General features: G+C 46.6%; 1 protein-coding gene and 1 non-coding gene across 2 annotated transcripts in view; one reads left to right on the top strand and one right to left on the bottom strand.

Moving 5' to 3' along the window:
- TRPC4 (transient receptor potential cation channel subfamily C member 4) overlaps positions 1 to 21,479 on the top strand; it is a 78,066-nt gene that overhangs the window by 45,592 nt on the left and 10,995 nt on the right. Inside the window, exons 4-9 of the mRNA XM_078600886.1 lie at positions 5,387 to 5,905; positions 8,369 to 8,705; positions 11,712 to 11,851; positions 18,233 to 18,555; positions 20,085 to 20,280; positions 20,686 to 20,763. Of these exons, the coding sequence (XP_078457012.1) occupies positions 5,387 to 5,905; positions 8,369 to 8,705; positions 11,712 to 11,851; positions 18,233 to 18,555; positions 20,085 to 20,280; positions 20,686 to 20,763 (1,593 nt within the window). The remainder of the gene's footprint in view (positions 1 to 5,386; positions 5,906 to 8,368; positions 8,706 to 11,711; positions 11,852 to 18,232; positions 18,556 to 20,084; positions 20,281 to 20,685; positions 20,764 to 21,479) is intronic.
- Positions 20,681 to 20,756, bottom strand: TRNAA-UGC (transfer RNA alanine (anticodon UGC)). The gene has a single exon. It is a non-coding gene; the product is annotated as a tRNA-Ala (tRNA).

The raw sequence follows: 21,479 nt of genomic DNA, 5'->3' as shown, positions 1-21,479 counted from the left end.
TTCCACAGAGCACATGGTTGGCTTGACTACCTAGCAATTACCCTCATGTTAGTCTTCGTGTATTACGCTTAGAAATCTCTGCTTAGGATTCGTATTATTTGGGGGGGGGGACAATTTATGATAATTTTCTATGTAAAGCTTTCGTGACTGCAGGGATTCATCTTCTTGGTTCTTTCGGTAAAGTCACGTAGAAGGGAAGTCATGAAATAATAAAAATAAAAAATAAAATAAAATAATTCTCACGACGTTTCGGCCACAACACAACAAAGACCTGGTCTTCACCTGAGGACGGCTGCTTGCGTTGTGGCAGAAACGTCGTGAGAATTATTTTATTATGTTTTATTTTTATTATTTTATTACTTCCCTTCTATATGCTAATTTTATTATGTTTTATTTTTATTATTTTATTTTATTATTTCCCTTCTACGTGACTTTACCGAAAGATCCAAGAATATGAATCCCTGCAGTCACGAAAGCTTTAAATCGCAAAAAATGAATTGTATTTACAAAATATCTCTGAGTTTAATTTCTTGCACTGCATCGATTTTATACTGCTGTACAGTTTTTTTTTTCATTTACACAGCTCTCAATCGGCTGGCGCCTGATGAGTACTCTTTGGGTCTTTCGATAAAGTCACGTAGATAGAAAAATGATGAGCGGCCAAAAAAATTAATTAGATTTTTCAAATGGATTCTCGAGAAAAAAGAAACTACGTAGATACGTGCATGCAATTACATTGAGGGGCAGAAAGAAGAACACGTAGATTCGAGAATAAACATTAATTAATTACCCCTTTCACACTGTTTATAAAAGAAAATGGGCTTAGGTAGGACGCGTACCTAGAAGAGATGACGGTGTATCCAATGGGGCGATGGAGCAATGAAATCATGTCCTGGGTGGAGGATTAACGTCGCTGGGTCGTAACAGATGGAGACAACTTGGGGAGGCCTTCATCCAGCGATGGATTGATCATGGCCGATGAAGATGATGACATTCTATCAATCACATAAACTGTGGCCCAACAGCTAAGAGCGACCAAGCAAAATGAAAAGCAAATAGACATTTGATTATTATGATTACCCGCCACCACAATCGCCCACAAATTAGCACTGATTCTAGATTTGAAGTTTTCGTGACTGCAAGGATTCATACTCTTTGGTTTTTTCGGTAAAGTCACGTAGGTAAAAAAAAAATTAAATCCCGAATTAATTTATTGATTTAATAAATTTTAATTAATTAGTTAAGGCACACCGCTTAGTGTAAGGACGCTTGTGTTGCGCCTGAAACGTCGTCATTTAATTTATTTCTATTTTTTACCTACGTGACTTTACCGAAAAAAAACAAATTAGCACTGCTCGCTCATGGAGCACTTTTGAACCGTGCGAATGCTACATCCATTGTTTCCCATGTAAGACCACGGGCTGGAACCCTGAGACATGCACCGAGGGAATCACGTCAAGCTTGTCCCCCCCACTCTCCCAATGTCTGTCCGTTGGCTTCGGGGCCCTGCCGAGTCTCGACGTCAGCGATGGTGTTGGCGTTCCTCATCGCAGTGCTGTACAGCGGCATTGGGTTTATTGGGTTTCTTGAGGCGTGTGCCAGCATCTGTGGTTCATTTGTGGTAGGACGTGCGGTGGTTTACAGCATTTTATATCGTGATTGTATTTTTTTGGTACGCTGACAGTTTTGCTTGTTTTCCTACGTTTTGGTTTATTGGTCGTTGAAAGGTGTCACTGCATTGTTACAGCAGTCGGTTTATTTAATTGTGCCATTATATCCCACTGTCACAACATTAGTGTCCATTGATATCTAAAGTAATAATTTATAAGTAATACTTTTTCATCCCTTTATAATTCCACTTGCTGGAAGGTCTCCGAATGATGGATTTCTATGTTTCCCATTACATTACCGCGCTGATCGGTCCAGGTTGGTGTAGGCGGTGAATGAGAGGTCCAGGACCTGTTCAGCCGTCACTCATCATTGATGTTAGCCGTGGTCAAGAATTACATTCAGGTCATTGAGTTCAGAGTGTGCTGCGCGCAAACCACTGCACCACCACTCCCCTTTAATTGGAAGTATAACACACATAACACACGTAGAGTGACCGCTTGAAGTTTAACCCTTGATTTAGTCTCTTAACTCAAAAGACCTCTTTCAAGAACCCGTTAGGGTCATCCGATATCCACTGCTCATTCTGTTACGTAGTGTGACCTCTTTATTTACAAAAGTGGTTAAGTGGTTCCTTACATTCGTCTGTTTGAAAACCATGCTCCTCATAATTCATGCGAATGCATGAACACAGCAATGACCCTGGCAGCGGAGGAGTTATTCATAGCTCGCTGTCCACCGAATGATGCGTGCACCTGTGTGTGTGTGTGTGCATACGCGCGCGCGTGTGTGCTAGAGAACGACACAAAGGCTTCCGCAGATTTATTTTGCCATCGTTCGTGATGTCTGGACGACAGCCCAATCATCTGGGACGCTCCTTGGTCCCTTGTTGGACAGGAGCAGAACGAAATGTGCCCATGCTGCAGAGGGGGTTTTATCCAGGCGGTGGCACTAATGATGGCCAGCCAGGAGAAAAGTCGTGGCCTTGCGTCAACGTTCGATAGAAAGACTTCCTTAATTTGTTTTACGCATTCTCGGACAATTTCATCTACACGTGCGGCCATTTCTGTCGGTCCACAGAGGGAGGTGAGGGCCTCCCCACGTCGTGGGTGTCGTGTGAGCTATTTGACCATACTTCACCACGCTGGTCACCGCGGGGTTGGAGGATGGGGGGGCCTATATATGGTATCATAGAAGTACAATACAGCAATGTATTTGGCTGCACTGCCCTCCACTGCTCACCATGCAGCACAGTCCCCATAGCAGCCTATGACAACCTGGCATGCATGGTGGTTGCCCATCCGAACACTATCCAGGCTCAATTCTGCTTAGCTTCCGAGATTATGGATGACTTATTCACAGGCACTTTTCCTCGTATGCAAATATGAAAAAGTGTTTCTGACATAAATTTGACAGGGTTGAAAGTGTAGCTTGAGTTTTGTGATGATTACCTCAAATGAACACATTGTAATAAGGCTGTTGAATATTTTATTGATGTGGAAGGTTTTTTTAATGGAATTTTTAAACAGACACCATGAATGTGATATAGTCCCAACTGCAGTTGTACACGAAAGCCTCGCTGAGCCTAAAAAAATTATTTACAGGAGGTCCTGCTTCAACGTTTGGCCAATTTTTTATTGGGTCCGTTTCGAATATATGTGATCGTTTCTTCTAACCAGTATTCTTGGCTTTACCGTTATGGGAGAGTGGTGGCTCAGTGGTTATCTCATCGTGCTATGAGACGATATCAAATCCTGACCGTAACTCGCATCGTGGGAGAGTTGCATCGTCTGGCATTGGATTGACAAGGGACTGTAAGTAAAGACTATTATTACGAACCAATGCTCAGCATTTCAAACAATACACTGCACTTCATATTTAATACGTAAACGCATTACGCACGCGTTCGTCATGCCACGTCCCTATGGGGATGGGAAGAGCTCCAACAATCACTTGAGCGGTCTTTGGAATGCATCAGCCCACACTGCTCAGAGCCAAGCCTGCACAACTCAGAGCACTCGTTCCTGATTAAAGACGAAAATACAGGGTGCTTCAAAAAAATGTTAACACTTATATGAGACTATCGTTTTTAATGGAAATAGAACGAATAATACATTTGATAATAAATGTACATTAAGAGCTTCAACAAGTCAAAGAGTCTCTCACTTGTTCGCCATCATTGTCGACGCGTGCCTGGAATCTTCTCCAGGTGGTTTCCAGAGCCCGAAGGCGCATTTCTCGTGGCGTTGCTGCAAATTTTCAGAAGTGTTCAAACATTTTTGAAGCGCCCTGTACATCTCATTCTCAAGCGAGAAGAGACATCGACACGATCTGGTACAGCGTTCAAATGGAATAACGGAATACAAAACTCAAATTCCGTTTAAAAAATAATTTAAGCACCCTGTATTATAGGTGATCGCGTCATTCTGTGACCGTAGGATGTGAAGCATAGTTAGTAGTGTGCAGTGGGGTGGGGGGGGGCACCCAGCGGTGAATGGAACACCTGTGCGGCGCTGTAATCTCCGTACGCGGTGCGTGCATTCGCGTGACATGGGGAGGGATGAGGGCGGGTGCCGTCGCCAGCTGTTGATGGCAGCGCGCAGTTCTGTCATGGGCCATCGAGGTGTGTGCCTTGCTACTTTCTCTCATTTCTTATGGAATCAGCTCAGCACAGATATCCTCAGGGGGGGCGGCGGGCCTCCGTAAAAGCGCACGGTTACAACCCGGGGCTTAACTTCAGCCGGGTTCTTGTCCGGGTCAGTTACCCAGAAAATATTCCATCACCCCAGGCACCACATCCAGTACACATCTTTGCCAAGGCAGTGCCTAACTCGGCATGGGCCACCTCTCGGTCGGCTTGTGATCCGGAAAATATTAAGTGAGACGTTAAGTTTCCGCTTGCAATGCATGACTGTGTTCACCTGAGAAGTAGTGACGGATGCGTTTTCACTTGGCACTATGCTCGGTGTCGTGTCCCTGAAGGCTTTGATGAATGAGGATGACTTTCATGGCGATCTTGGCTGGTAATTTACGATGAGGCACCAATTGGAACCTTGTACTTGCACTCATCACAGTGGAGTGTTCCTTAGCTCCACTCCAATTTTGGCTGCATTTGCACGACTACCAATCTTTTCTATTCGTATGAAAATGAATACCACCAATTATTCCGCATGCGCCTGATGGTTGATAATCACAGAAAGGCCAAGGGGACATTAAACAAGCTCTTGTGACAGAACTCGCCGAGCACGCTCCAATTATTATGAATGCGGCGTTGTTGCCAGATCAAAAAACATTCCCCCGTCGAACACCCGATTAGTGCGGCTTGGTTTGCTCGCGACAACAAGTAAAGTATATCTTCTTGGTTCTTTTGGTAAAGTCACGTAGAAGGGAAGTAATAAAATAATAAAAAATAAAACATAATAAAATAATTCTCACGACGTTTCGGCCAGGACTGCTGCTTGCGTTGTGGCCGAAACGTCGTGAGAATTATTTTATTATGTTTTATTTTTATTATGTTATTACTTCCCTTCTACGTGACTTTACCGAAAGAACCAAGAAGATGAATCCCTGCGGTCACGAAAGCTTTGAATCGAAAAGTAAAGTATAGTTTGCTCGGCCGTTTAGATGCGGTTAGGCCTCAAAGTGGCCTCGGGCCGTGTGAAACGAAGTCGTGGGGGCCATAGGGGTCACCGCACCATGGGCCCTCCCCTAGTCGGTGCACCGCGACCACCAGAACTCACGTTTTTTCCTAACGCGCGCGTCTATCTCTGCCGACCAGCTCCCGGAATTCGCCGAGGGTCACTCGTCCGAGTTCACGCCCGACATGACGCCCATCATCCTGGCGGCGCACACCAACAACTACGAGCTCATCAAGCTGCTCCTGACACGCGGCGTCTCGGTGCCCCGGCCGCACGCCGTTCGCTGCGCTTGCCTGCAGTGCGCCGCCGGCTCGGAGGCCGACGGCCTGCGGCACTCGCGGTCGCGACTCGCGGTCTACCGCGCCCTCGCAAGCCCGTGCCTGGTGGCGCTGGCGAGCGAGGACCCCTTCCTCACGGCGTTCACGCTGAGCTGCGAGCTGTGCGAGCTGAGCCGCGTGGAGAACGAGTTCAAGGCCGAGTACGAGGAGCTGTCGCAGCAGTGCAAGCAGTTCGCCAAGGAGCTGCTCGACCAGACGCGCAGCACGCGCGAGCTCGAGATCGTGCTCAACTATAAGGAGGAGAGCGACGGTGCGCCCGAGACGCCGGACGCCTTCAACCTCGAGAGGCTCAAGCTCGCCATCAAGTACCACCAGAAGGAGGTGCGTGCCACGGGCCCCCGCGCACAGTTCCTATGATCACTGTTTCATTGGTTTCATGGCTTTATTTTGGTGATTTCGAAAAGTGTATTGGTTTAGCCATGTTTGTTTGTTGTAGTACAGAGTTAGACTGATGGCATTAATCTAAGTTGTCTTGTGGTTGTTGTTGGTTGTTTGACTTGCATCCCACTGGGATTTTTGCACACAGCGTTGGTGTACGGTGCTTTTTTCTGCAATATTTTGCTGTCTTTTCTTGGATTTTCTGTTTGCACTCAGTCACATATTCACTTTAAGATGTTTTTTTGTTCATGTTTTTGTTTTTTGTTTGTTGCGGTTGCACCCTATTCAAGAGCCAAATGGCTCACAGGGCTCTACCTAATACATGAACTTGAACTTGCATCGCGTGCCAGTCCAAGCGCGCGATGCAGGCTCGGTCTTGCTTAGCCTTCGAAAAGCCGACTGGAGCAGGGGTCGGCAACCTGTGTGCTCCGGAGCCGCGTGCGGCTCTTGAAGGATTGCTTCGTGATGTTATTATTTATTAAGGGCAACCGTCTTGTATTCGCATTGCGTTGCGGCTCTTGAAATATTGAGTTTTTGACCGAATTTGAAAGCAATGGCTCTTCTTGTTATTTTGCTTGCCGACCCCTGGACTAAAGCGACCGCATTCGGCGGGTTTAATGAACTAAACTATTTCTACATTAACCAAGTAAGGCACCATTGGGCTATATAGCTCTTTTTCAAAAGCGACATGGCCACAAATGATAGCTCAACAAAGTGGCATATCATGTGAAGATGTATAGGAGCCAAATAATCTAAATGCACGTTGATTCTAAATGTGGAGGAAAAAACTGGAGGAACCGGAGAAAAATCCACGCGACCATAGGGAGAGAGACACGCAAACTCCAAATATATAGGCGTCAGGATCTAGCTCGAACTCATGACCTCCTGTGTATCAGGTGAGGGAGTTAACATCTCGCCACCGTACCACGCTCTGTCACGTCTGGGTTACTTAGGTACGAGCCGCTGATCACCTATCAAAGCAGGCGATGCAGGCTCGGCCCTGATTAGCTGTCAGGATTCTGACTAGAGCGACCGCATTCTGCGGATTTAATGAACTAAAGATTTTTATTTTTATTTTACCAGGTAAAACCCACTGAGCTATATAGCTCTTTTTCGTAAGCGATCTGGCCACAAATGATAGCTCAACGAAAGTGGCTTATTGTGTGGAAATGTATATCAGCCAAATAATCTAAACCAGAAGCAAATGCTTGCAATGTACGCGTCTCAATTAACATCGCATTGAGTTTATGCTGGCGACAGGTCGGTCGGTGCTCTTCATGTGGATCCCATTGATTGTAAAAAAAAAAACTATATTTTTTCTAGTTTCCGGCCAATGTGGCTAAGGAACATGCATTTGACCGTGAAAATTAGGTCCCATTTGAGTTTACTGTAAAATGTCATGGCCTTGGCAATTGCTTACGGAGTAAAGTATCACGCTCGTTAATTAAAGTTTGGTGCTAGACCTTTCTGGTGACCCTGCATTTGACCCCGCGCATCCGTGAGTATACAGTTTTGTCATCAGCATGAGCAATACCCATTCACCTCCTTGGTATGTCCCTCAATGCTGCTTTGAGCTCATCTGTGCGTCTTCCATATGTTTAATATCTTCTAGAGGCTGTTAAATATTGATATGTAATACAAAATAAAATCGGTGCTTTGGCATTATTCACTGCTGAATGGTCGACAGGCATTATCTTGCAGAGGGACTGTTGCTTGCCATGGAAATGTGGAACTTCCAGCACTGGTTAAAAGCCATCAGTGGAGATGAGCATGACCCCTCAATTAATTTGGATAGAGAGCTGCTTTGATTTCTGACCCTTGGTATAACCCACTGCCCAAGTATCGTCTGGCTTTGCCTCCATTGATCGATACTTTGTGAGATATAGTTAATCCCGAGGATTGTTCCCAGAAATCTCGAGGCAGCATTGCTACTGTTGCCACCACGTATTAATAGCTCTTCTGGGATGGCGACACTGCTAATCCTTCACTGCATGCGTCACAAGTCCTGGTGTCCTCTCTATCAAGGAAAAGCCTGTCGGCCTAAAGGCAGATGGGCCTGAACGTTATTTGATTTGTTCATGGCAAAACTAATCCACGTATTTTATCGTATGACCTTCAGTCCACCTTGATGAAATGTAATGGCGTAAAAAAAATACAATGTTTGCTCGGGCTGCTATGAATGGGCTCCACGGTGTTTATGGAGGGCTCTTGCCAAAAACACCACCACCAACCACGCAAACTCAAGGTGGAGGCTCAGCGGGGGAGCGTGGCGTGGGAGTACATCATCCAGCAACCTCATCGGCGAATTTTTTTTCTCCATCAATAATCTCGCCAAACAAACTGAACGCAACTCCGGAGTTCACGGGGGACCTTTGTCATTTTTCGTCCTTTGCCGTTCGTCCGCAGTTTGTCGCGCAGCCCAACTGCCAGCAGCTGCTGGCGTCGCTGTGGTACGACGGCTTCCCCGGCTGGCGGCGCCGCCACTGGGCCGTGAAGCTCGTGACGTGCGCCACGCTGGGGCTGCTCTTCCCACTCTTCTCCGTGTGCTACCTGCTCGCACCACGCAGCCGCATGGCCTTCTTCCTGAGGAAGCCCTTCATCAAGTTCATCTGCCACACGGCGTCGTACCTCACCTTCCTCTTCCTGCTGTTGCTCGCGTCGCAGCAGATCGCGCGCACCGACCCGAACATGCAGGGGCCGTCCCCGACGCTTGTCGAGTGGATGATCCTGCCCTGGATATTAGGTTCGTGCCTTCTCAAGCTTTGCTTGCCCCCCCCCCACTCCTCCTCGTGCGTGGCGTAGAAATATTCGTGGAGTAGATTGGGCGGCGCGGCGGAGCGACGCGCCTTTTTGTGCTCTCACAAACTCCTCTGTCGATAGCTGAGCCGGGGGGGGTGGCAGTGAAGTATGGTCACAAACAACGCCGGTGCCCCAACTCGTTGTGTATGGGGGAGGCCTTCTTCCAGCAGCGGATTTACAGAAGGGCTGTAAAATAATAGTAAGTTGTGAATGCCTATATGCTTGGTTCTTTCGGTAAAGTCACGTAGATAGAAAACAAAAAATAAAAGCAAAAAGCCCACGACGTTTCGATCGCAACACAAGCGGTCCTGTACTGGAACGAGTACCTGGTACGGTACATAAACATCAGCATTGAGCAGACAAAGACGTCCGGGCGTGCTACTAAACCACAACCACCGCCTTGTGTGACATCCCGGACCTCAGAGGTGCCCGCAATCAGTACAAACCCGGTCATCCGAGTTCCATTCCGAGTGATATCTCACCCGTCTCTTGGATCACCGCTAGGTCCGCTCAGTCACCTGATGACGGACGCTTGTGTTGCGCCCGAAACGTCGTGATTTATTTTATTTTATACCTACGTGACTTTACCGAAAGAACCAAAGAGTATGGATTCCTGCAGTCACGAAAACTTCAAATCTAGATTTGTTGTCCTTCCCCCGCACCTCCAAATAGCACGGTTGGCCAACGTACGCTGCGAAATAAGTTCAACACACACACATACAGCGCCTGTGGCAATTGTATTGTTATTGGAACACAAACTTATCCGCCAGTAGGTCGGCTCAGCCTTCAAAAAAAGAGTCAACGGGTTGACAGGTCGGAACGTTGTCGGGTTGCACCCCGCATGACGTTCTGGGCTCATTAAGAATGACATTCCTGTAGAAGCTCCCAGCACGTGGAGCAAAACTTCGGACATTGTGCGGAACGACACGCAGCAGTAACAACCCGAGAACGCATCAGAGATGCCGTGCAGCCCAACTGCGTGGAGTGGATAATGTCGTATAACTGTACACATGCGTAGACGTGCGTGTGTGTGTGAGAACCCCTTGAAGTTGAAGCTAATTTAATTGTTGTATTTAAACATCTGCTCTCACTTTAATTGCTGAAGGGTATAATTGGAATCTGATTCGTGTATCCTGCATTAAAATTAATGTTCATTACGAGCACATTTTCTTGGCCTTAATGCTTTTGTCATTTATATATTTCAATTATTTTTTTCTAATTTTGTTACTGGCATCAGCTGCCGGGTAAAACTAAACCCCTACCGGTGGCAGGGAATAACCCAGGGATGAGGCATCGTACAGCTTCTCCGAATTGCTTCGGTCATTCATCAGAATCGTCATTGTCACTACCAACTGTCGACACCAAGACCACCAACGCCATTATCATCATCACCACCAACATCATCATCATCCACTTTACCTGGAAACACCTTTAGTAACCAGCGTCTAAACACATCACAATTGCAATCATCCAACCACGTATTGCTAAATAATAACTCATCTAATTTTGTCATTATTTGATCAATATAGCAACATTTAACACTCAATAATGCACAGACTTGCTCGTAAATTAAATTCAGTGATTTTTTTTTCGCGTGTGTGTCAAGTCAAACTGGTCTGCTCAGGTTTCAAACCCAGCCACTCAGCAGAATTGTTTGATTTCTCTGACACAGGATAGCACTTGCCAGCTGAGTCACCTATTTGCTTCCTTGTGCTAAGACTTCAGCCCAGGATACTTGTGCTAAGTTTCCACAACCACTGTCATCCGCGCTGAGTGGCCCAGGAATGGCCCATTTGGTTTCCGGAATCAACAGTACAGCCAAAATCTATATGCCCACAATTCATGAGCCACGATTTCCACATTGGTTCCGAGGGCATCCCAGGTCAGAGTACTGCAGCTCCGTAGTGGAAAGCCCCGTGTAACCAAACTCGCTTGACGTCAGGTCAAACCGGTGTAAGGATTGTCATGGGAACGTAGCATAAACCATCTCCAGTCATCCTAGCAGCAGTGACTCTTGGCTAGCCATCGAACAAAGGCAGTCACTGCATCCCGCCCTCGCAGATGCACTTCTGTGGCCGTCTGGAACGCTCTTCCTATTATGAAGCCATTGGAGCTATGCACTTTTACATCTAGAATCTAGATGACATGAGAGTGGCACTTGCCAAGGTGAAGCCGCGCATTTCTGAACTGGTCTCTGAAAGGCAACAGTAGAAGTCACAGTGATTTGCAGTAAGTATTCATTATTTAGTTTTTGTGTGAAAGTCATGTTTTGCTGGTTTTGTTCTTTGAACACAGTGATGTTGACGCACGGTTCATTTTGTGCACCAGTAAAACATATACCTACCTATGTTTTGAATTTGAAAAAATCATATTTTATTTTTCCAATTAAGAAGGGTTCGGTGAATGCGCATATGAAACTGGTGGGGTTCAGTACCTCCAACAAGGTTAAGAACCACTGATCTTGATCAAACATTTATTTTTTTAGAACTCCTTTTTGTGTTTAGTTTGTTGTCCTTTCCCTGCACCGTACGTAGCCAACCGTGCGAAAGAAGTTCAACATACACGTGAGCAGATCCTGGCAATAACCTGGTACACAAAGCCAGCACACTTGCCGGTGTCATGGAAACACAGCATTAAAAGTTGCCTGATGTGGGCTCTAGCCTCACGACCTTGACAGCAACCTTGGCCTGGGCACTGTCAAGCAACTACAGCATCCACAATATTAACCACACGATGTGCAACCTGCCGCATGCGTTCATCACCCCTGTGTGATCATCATCAGCCACGAGTTTTCCACTGCCGGACGAAAGCCTCCGCGAGCCATCGCCACGTCTCTCTCACATTTCCTGCGATCCAACAATCCGTCAGGTTTTTCCGCGCGCAAGCTCGATCCGTCGCTCCATTCTGGACGTTCTCACGGACGGCGTTCCTTCCCGTGTGCAACGCGCAGGATTGATCTGGGCTGAGATCAAGCAGATGTGGGATGGCGGCTTCTCGGAGTACGTGCACGACTGGTGGAACTTGATGGACTTTGTCATGAACTCCCTCTATCTCGCCACCATCTCACTCAAGCTCGTGGCGTACCTGAAAGTAAGTCACGTGCCCCCACCGCCGCCACTGCTGCTGATGATGCCCTCTCTGGGCTGTCGTTTAGGCCTGGTGACCCAGAAGGAGGGCTTGAGTGAGAACACACCCCCACTGCACCCCCGCCGCCCCCCCCCCCCCCCCCCCCATGTGTATATAGTCAACATTTGTGAATTGTATGTTTGACATCGGCTGGTGTTGTACCCCCTCTGATTTTGCATATGCCCCCCCCCATCCCCCCGTTAAACAAGGTCACACTAGAGGGTTGCGATGTTTCTGGTTTTGCTTGACAATAATCGAGTGGAGACGATGACGATTGTGATGGTTTTGCATGTATTGAGGAAAGGAGACAGGGCAACTCGTAGTGTTCTCACACAGTGAATAGTGAATGCCTACAAGTTGACCATCGGCTATTGTATACATGGATTGTTCTCCAGCCGGGCGACGGTGGATATGCACATGGCCTGCAATCCAGAACTGTGGAGGGTTGGTGAATCACTGTGCAGATGTTGTTAAATGCCCCTCATGGAGGAGCCACACCCTGGCTCGCCAGTAGAAGGCAGTGCAGCAAGTTGACTAATTGCCATCTGTTTCTATCTGTATGGGGATAGAGTGTTGCCCTCTCGCATGCGTGGGTTTTCTCCAGATGCACTCCTTTCCTCCCATTTGTGTATAATAAGCACACATTACTCGATTTGAAGCTTTCGTGACTGCAAGGATTCATATTCTTAGGTTTTTTTCGGTAAAGTCATGTAGGTAAAAAATTAAAATTAATAAAAGTTATTTTATATTATTTTATTTTACTTTTATTAATTTTAATTTTTTACCTACGTGACTTTACCGAAAAAACCTAAGAATACTCATTACTCGGCTGAAAATATTTTTAAAACCCAATGCAGGACCTTCCTGAAAAAGAGTCATACAGCTCAGTGTGGCGTTCCTGGATGAATAAGTAAAAATATAAGTAAATTAACATCAAATTTTCCTGCTATAGTCATTGATTTAAAAAAAAGTATAACTGGCCCACACGTGAGAGTGTCCTAAAATAAAAGCTAAATGTGTGTTGCGTAGTACTCATCTCCACTAGGGGCCTTGAGCCAGTGACACAAATTCCACATTGCTATGGTGGGAGCCAGTCCATCCATGACTCAAACTACGTTGCCTTTCCACAAAGCGGTACAAATTGTATTCACACCCTCCCCCGAAGCACGACATTCCGAATCAACTTCAAGCTGGGAAATGAATTCACAACCTTCCAGACTGCGAGTCGAGTCTCTGTGCCACAGCACCACTCGGCCAGACCATTTACTCCAACCCCCAACTTGTTTACTCCGTAATCAAGTAACGGGCGCTCGAACCCCCGTTAATGGATACGCTGGTGTCTCTATTTCGTTGCCCCGGGGCTGGATTTCACGCTATCTCGGCCTGGCCGGCTGGCTGGCAGTCTGGCGCACGCGGGTGGAGCGAGATTTTGTCTTGGCGTGGTCACGTAAACAGCAGCGGCCGCCGCCTCTGTCAGAAGCACGGTCGGCGCAAACCCCTGCGGCGCCGGATTAAATGTGCACAGCGACTGAATGTGCGTCACGGCGGTTTAGGCAGCAAACGCTCTGATTCCGTGCATCGAGGCTGACCGCCAGCGGCGGCTGTCCTCGGGGGTCCGTAATGCACCTCGCTGTGCTGACATTGGGCAAGGTAATTTGACGTATCGATGTTGGTTCCAGTTAATCAGGAAGGTTTTGTCAATGACGGGACCGCTCGATACGAATTAAATGAACCATCAACAAGCGCCGTTGGCCCATTTCCTGCCCTGGGTGTAGCATTGCCTTTAATTATACCTTAAATTTGTCTTACATATGAACACCATTTGACTTTTTTTTTCTCTCCTTGATTTCCCACCTCGTTCTTTTAAAAAAACGTAGTCTACAGTTTCACACGTTCGTGGAGGCCATTTGAGTCTGGCGGAGCCTCCATCTATGCATGCGTGAAATTACATTGAGAGATGGAAAGAAGAACACGCGGATTAGAGAGCAGACACAGGTTAAACGCGTAATTGAAACTGTTCAGAAGATGGCCGATGACGATGATATGCCATTCGTCACCAAAAATGTGGGCCCGGCAGCTAAGAGTGACCAGGGAAAATAACGAGAGGTGGCCATTTTATTATTTTCACCCGGACAATCGTCCATGAATTGGCACGACTCGCTCGTGAGAAGATTTGCACGGTGCAAATGTAACGTTAATTAGTCCCCTGCCCGACCACGGGCTCGAACACTGAGTCTCGAAGAGGAACCCAGCGCGTACACGGAGCCTCGACGCTTATGTAACTTTGCCAAAAGTCGATGCGCTCTGCCAGGCTTAAATGTTCCTGTGCCAGGTCGTGAGTCCGCATCACTGACCACGCTTGACGATGCAGAAGGGGCTTTGTTGACCTTCCGCTAGACATCGCTCTGACGCTAACGTCTCAGAGATTAGTCTGAAGTGTTGAGTTTCCCAGCGCCAAACATCAAATGCAATCACAATGAAGAGATTAAATTTCGATTGAAAGCTTTCGTGACTGCAGGGATTCATATTCTTGGTTCTTTCGGTAAAGTCACGTAGAAGGGAAATAATAAAATAACAGGTCTGGCGGAAAGACAGCGTCATTCAGACGCTGTCTTTCCGACAGACCTGTTCTTCACCTGAGGACGGCTGCTTGCGTTGTGGCCGAAACGTCGTGAGAATTGTATTTTATTATGTTTTATTTTTTTATTTCCCTTCTACGTGACTTTACCGAAAGAACCAAGAAAATGAAGAGATTCCCAGAGCTGGCCGTATAACTCAGCGGGTTAACACTGCATCAGGGCCAGGGGCGTAACGGCCTATTTTAACGGGGGTATGGATGATACGACTGGGGGCACCCACTCCTTTCTCCCGACTCCCTTTTACTTAAATAGCTACGGAATGTGTTTAACCCATTTCCAATCATATGTAGGCTATAACCATGTATTATTTTATTTGCACCGTGCATTGGGTTTAGAGGAAGACAGTCTCACGGTGACGGTATTAATAAAACGTTTACAGGTACAATGCTCGCAATTGCGTTATCAAGCGTCTTGCTTTCATGCGCATGTCAGTTGGGAAAAAAGCGTGGTGTTCAGTAACAAACACCAGTAGTAGCGCTGCTATATTGTACGCAATGCATTTTTCGAAAACATTATTTATTTCATTTGTAACAATGTTTTTTTGGCATTTATGGTTAATTGTTGGAATTTTTTGTTTTATTCCTTTTCATTACATTGTTTTACTTGTCTATCTATTGATTCTGGGCCCCCCTTCTTGTGGCCGACTGAGCCCACTATGCCCCTATGTGTCGCATAACGCTGCCACATACCCCCCACTCCGGCCTGCCTCCGATAGTTGCACCCCTGCATCAGACCACTGAGCTGGCATCACCGACATCTTGAGTTTGAGTGTAGACAACCACCCGTGGATTAAACTGGATTCTCACATACAGCGGAGTTGATTCGCTTGCTTAGTTTGTTTGACCCAGGAAAGCCTTATACCGTATATCGAGGACTCCAGAGCTTGGGCAATAGAAGTCAATGGCTCACCAGCTTATCTGTGAATCCTCAGCGATTGTAAGGTATTTTTTAAAAGCTCAGAATTCTGTCATTTTCCAGAAGCTGGGTGGTGCACTGCCTATTTGCAAGAGGTTCAAAACTGAAATATGTCTCATGAAATGACACCAACAGCACAAATGGCATATAATTAGGAAAAATTATAACGCAACATTTTGAGTTGTTTTTAAAGACCAGAATCTTCACGTCTGGTTCCCAACATGCACGCCCGATCTTGCATTCCACATTTAACAAGAAATGCACGCGCTGATCTGGCACTTGCACATGAGCAGTCGCCATTGCCAAGCAAATTGGGGGTGTGGCGATTGCTACTTTTCAATAGCGCGTTGTCTGTCTCCCTGGTCATAGCCATGGCACAATTTGCCAAATCAATATAATTCGACAATTTGAGGTGAACTTTCATTTCTACACCGATGACACAACAGAATATTTCAGTGAAGTCCGATTGGGTCTCTGACTTAGCAGTGCTGTCAGCTTGTCTCCCAGATATGAAATATTGGAAGCCACAAATTCTTTCTGAGGTTAAACTGAGGAGAGAAAAAAAGCAGGGGCAATTATATTTGACTCCAACAATCAACTTCGCAAGGTGTAACGTGAGGATGTTGTTACCTTTAACAACGGGGCACCAACGAAAGCCACCCACTGGCTCAATCTCACAACGAAGCAATCAAACGAATGACCGCGTAGAATTGCTGTTTCCGTTAGTTTTCGCAGGATTTCATGGAAAAAGCCACAGACGTGGCACCAAACTTCAGAGTGGTTTGCGCAGAGTGATCTACTCAATTACCAGTTTCTTACAAAAAATGCTTCCCCGTTCGAAAGAGTGGCCAATAATGGTCATTGAAGTCTGGCCGCACGGCGATTTAATTTGCGTCGTCTGGTTGGCCGCACTTTGGGGCGCGGGTTTGTGCAGGAATTGGTGCGTGTCTCTCTGCGCCGGATATAAATGGGCCTAAAGGCAACCCTATCTACAACAATGGGCATACTCCATCGAGGAGAAAAGGCAGCATTTGAAATCGCAGGATGAATTGTCCGTGTGTCTATCATATCTTCAAAATATATTATTCATTCATTCAAAAGCTATGAAAGGGTTGTGTGTAGTCTTCTACATGACAGTGCTGTTTTTCAAGGCTTATTCTTTAGCGTGCTTGCCTTCCGAGATAGGAAGTCACATGTTTAATTAATTCAAACCCCATCAATGGAACTGCCAAGCTGAAAAGGACTGTATTTTTCAGGATAAAAAAACCTGTCACCACGGGGTGCACATATGACGGATCTCATAGCCTTGTTAATGGTGTTTCCTGTAAACAATTTGCTGCATTGTCGTGTGACAGTTTAATCAAGGGAGTCCTTTTAAGCTCATGCCATTCACCATTAAAACACTACCTTCTTACAGAATGGGGAGGGTGGGGGGTGGAGGGGGCAAGGGGAGCGCTGGTGCAGTGGTGGTAATCCCACTACACTGCGAACCCAGGTGACCTGAGTTTGAGTCTCACCCATGGCAAAAAAATCAGCGGCGAGACATCGGAATCGAAGGCGCCTACACCAATCCGCACTCAGCAGCACGGTGATGCACGGTCAAACAACCGACCCCCCAATGGCCGATATACTGCAGGGATGCCTTGATATTGCAATGGATTGACAAAGGGTTGTAAATTGTTCATTATTCTTCTTGGTTCTTTCGGTAAAGTCACGTAGAAGGGAAGTAATAAAATAATAAAAATAAAACATAATAACAGAATTATTTTATTATGTTTCATTTTAAAATAATTATTTTATTATGTTTTATTTTAAAATAATTATTTTATTATGTTTTATTTTTATTATTTTATTACTTCCCTTCTACGTGACTTTACCGCAAGAACCAAGAAGATGAATACCTGCAGTCACGAAAGCTTTAAATCGAAATTGTTCATTATTCATAATAAAGGTTTTTGGGTTAGATCACGTTATTTATAGATGTGTCGTAACCCTCCACCACCTGACACGGCCAAACAGTAACACACCGGTGGGTTAAAGTAGTGAACTATTTGTCTTTTGTCAACGTGACACTTTTTTTACTGTTTGGCCGTGTCGGGTGGTGGAGGGTTACGACACATTTATAAATAACGCGATCTGACCCAAGAACCTTTATTATGAATAATATTGGTCGCGAAAGTCTACGTGTTAAACGTGTTCATTATTATTTCTACAGCTGTATAATATCTAGTACACCATTACCTGCAACATCAGATAACATTTCAAGATATTCTATATGTGTAAGCCTATCAAACATACCGTACGTATTTCGGTTATAAGGCAGCGGTCGCGATAAACATGGCGAGTATGTTTTTTTATATATGTATCAAATTATCTTATGCACCACGATTAATGCTGTACCGTAATGTGTTTACGTACGTTTTCATTCCAGGTAAAAAACATTTGCAAAGCATTCTTGACGCTTTGCAACTCAACTTGAAAGCATTTACGCGTTAGCCCCGTCCGTCAATTGCTCGTCAGAGCCGTCATCCAAGCCCCGTTATCTCATCGCCATTGACAGACCTGCCTAATATCAACGCTGCCGTCATTGCCGCTAATTAAAGCCCTCTGCGGGCAAAACGCGCGTTGGAAAGTGTTGCACAAACCCACGAGTTTTTCTTCCTTCACAGAATCCAAAACTGGAGGTCACACGGACCACCAGTGCGGAGGTACGGCGCTGACAAATATCTCACCCTGCCAATCCTTCCTCCATCTCCACCCTCTCTCCCTTTCGCCGCCCCTACCCTCACAGTACAGCGGCTCGAAGGCGCGCGAGCAGTGGGAGATGTGGCACCCGACGCTCGTGGCCGAGGCCCTCTTCGCCATCGCCAACATCTTCAGCTCGCTGCGTCTCATCTCGCTTTTCACGGCCAACTCGCACCTGGGGCCCCTGCAGATCTCGCTGGGCCGCATGCTGCTCGACATCCTCAAGTTCCTCTTCATCTACTGCCTCGTGCTGCTCGCCTTCGCCAACGGCCTCAACCAGCTGTACTTCTACTACGAGACGTCAGCCGGGCAGGGGAATGACACCTGCAAGGGCATCCGCTGCGAGAAGCAAAACAACGCTTTCTCAACGTGGGCACGAGCGTGGGGGCGGGCGGGCGGGCGTGCGGGCGAGCGCGCATGTCACCAAATCACAAATCATTCCGTGCCTGTGACGTCGTGCGCAGGAGTATGCCGATGCGTGTCGGTACAGCAGCCCGAATCTAAGCAGGCTATAAAATAACTGCCACTGTGTAGCTGCGGATACTGATGCAGTCAATTTAGCTGTGACGGTCCCACCTGATGACGGAGACTTGTGTTGCCTCCGAAACGTCGTGATTTATTATTTTATTTCTATTATTATTTATATTATTTTTATTTTTTACCTACGTGACTTTACCGAAAAAACCTAAGAGTATGGTTACCAAGGTCCCCTCATGCAAAAGGGTTTAATGAATTTCACTTGGTGAAATAAATGACATTGAATTTGAATTGCACTGCATGGATTTAATTTCAGGCTTACTGGCTCGTGCACATTAAGGTTTTGACGATCATCGATTTTGGACGGTTTGGGCATCTGTTGTGGTTCTCCATCTCCCCTAACACCCCCTTGTAGCACCTGAAGATGAACCGCTATACCCTTCCATGCACACGAAATTGTCTCCTCCCAGCCTCTCTCGCTCCTGACTCTACTCTCACACGTAACTCCTATACTCTTTCTTTTTTAAACAACAACAATAATAACATTGCCCTTCACCCAGAGATGTCTCCACCGAATCTCAAGAATGTTCCCTGCTCCCCCTTCTTGCAGTGACAACTCATTATTAGGGGAGCTGGGACCCCACGAATGAAACATTTCAAAAAGAAACCTTAATAACACTTTGCTGATCATTAGAAAGATCACAAGTTGCTAACACCCTCATTACAAAACCGTGCAACGAATATGATTTCCCTGAAATTTTCCAATTGTGCAATTGCCTTAAGGATCGATGTTAATCAACAAATCCATGCATCATTGCATAATTAGGAAATGTCACGTAGCAATGCAACCTCCTACTGGCAGACAGGACCCATTTTCAGGCCGGTGCTGCGAACTCCTGGTGCCGCACAGGGACAGCTGCCACTGGGGGTCCCCTAGGCTAAGCTGCTAAAGGGTTGAGATGATATGTAAGGCGGATTGAGATGATATGTAAGGCGCTTTGAGATGCTGGGCATTTAAGTGCACCTCTAAATGCATACAGTACCCTTGGCCGGTCGGTGGTGGCTATGCATGTGGCCTGTAATCCAGCACTGTGGAGGCAGCGAGGGTTGGCAGATCGCACAAATGTTTGTGAAACTCCCTTCCCGTGAGTGTCGAGGTGGTGACATAGTCTGACTTGCCAGGACAGTGAGTGGTACAGTGAGTGGAAAAGTCACCATCTGTTTCCATCTGTGCGCGTGGGTTCCCACCGGGTGCTCCGGCTACCTCCCACTTGTATAAATCGACACAAATTGGCTGAAAAAAATCTTTAAGTAAAATCCCAATGCAGGGCCCTCCTGATGACTCAGTGTGACTTTCCTGGATAAATATACAAATTATCACGTACCCACTCTCGCTCTTCATTTCCCCCGTGACGTGCCAGGCTGTTTGAGACGCTGCAGTCGCTCTTCTGGTCGATCTTCGGGCTCATCAACCTCTACGTGACCAACGTGCGCGCGCCCCACGAGTTCACCGAGTTCGTGGGCGCCACCATGTTCGGCACATACAACATCATCTCGCTCGTGGTGCTGCTCAACATGCTCATCGCGATGATGAACAACTCCTACCAGCTCATCGCGGTCAGTGCTCGCACACACACACACGCACCCACCTGGCCAGGTCAAAGCAATGCAAAACCAGCCATTGTCCCTGCTCTTGTGAGAGTGGGGGCCGTGGTGGTGAGCGCATATCTAATAGTGGTCTTGAGCAGGGACTAAAGATGTAAGCGCTTATGGAGCACCAATGAAATTGTTTGCTCACGCCACTGCTGACGGAAGGGCCTCCACTTAAGGGGAGTTCTAGAGAGCCCCTCGAGATGGGCATTTTGGCCTACTCTTCCAAACGCCCTGGAAGAGGTGGTATTACCCGCGCTTTGGCCCACCTCACGTGACCTGCTGACCGACTAACTGTGGTCAACCCATTTCTACTTTCTAGGGGGGACGGAGGCGGGGGGGATTTAAGAAATGTTCCCATTGTTTCAACAGCCGCGCCGGAAGATCGAACCGGCGACCTCTGGATTGCAAGTCCAGTGTGCTAACCATTACACCACGGCAGCATCCCGTGTAAGCAGGGCCTACTTTTAAGGATATGTAAACACTGACCCTTGGGCTCTGTCATGTATTTATGTGTAGCGGACGCTCATCGTGTATAAGTTTCACGTGTATTTTGGCTACGCACTACCCGACAGGCTTGCCTCTGTCTTATACTTCATCTGATAAGCCTCAATTTGAAATGTTCCGATGAATTGCAACCGTGTTTGAACAGCGCGGAGTGACACCAAAATTAACCGTCTAACGAATAACCTGCAAAACGCAATCCGCAAAGTTGCGCGCGATTGTAGCATTACAATAAAATACATTTCTGACAACGCCTGACGACAGACAACACTTGCAGACTCATCACAAGGATCAATGAGAACAAATTGCGACTAATGGTTTTGTCCACACGAGGTCACATTCACAATGGATCCTACGTGCCCCTCGGGTATCCGTGTTGATCGTTGAGTAAGAATTCCTAATTTCCCAGGTGTTCTTTAACATCATGTAGCATCTCTAATGAGGCATTAATAGATAGCGTGTTAATTTCTCGTTAAAAGCACGAGTTGGTACACCCACGAGGAAGTCGATCTATCTGAAAACTTTCAGTGAAACCACTTGTGTGATCCCATCTATTTGACAAAATACATGCCCTCAACCCATGAGTCCAGGCCACATACATACCCTTCCTACCACCACCGCCTTCTTTTCAATTCTAGACTGCACCCCCCCCCCCCCCCCAT

Source organism: Lampetra planeri, chromosome 15 (genome assembly GCF_965212315.1).
Source record: "Lampetra planeri chromosome 15, kcLamPlan1.2.h2, whole genome shotgun sequence".
NCBI classification, from domain to species: domain Eukaryota; kingdom Metazoa; phylum Chordata; class Hyperoartia; order Petromyzontiformes; family Petromyzontidae; genus Lampetra; species Lampetra planeri.
Note: the sequence above shows the minus strand (reverse complement) of the source record. Positions and strands in the feature narration are given on the sequence as shown.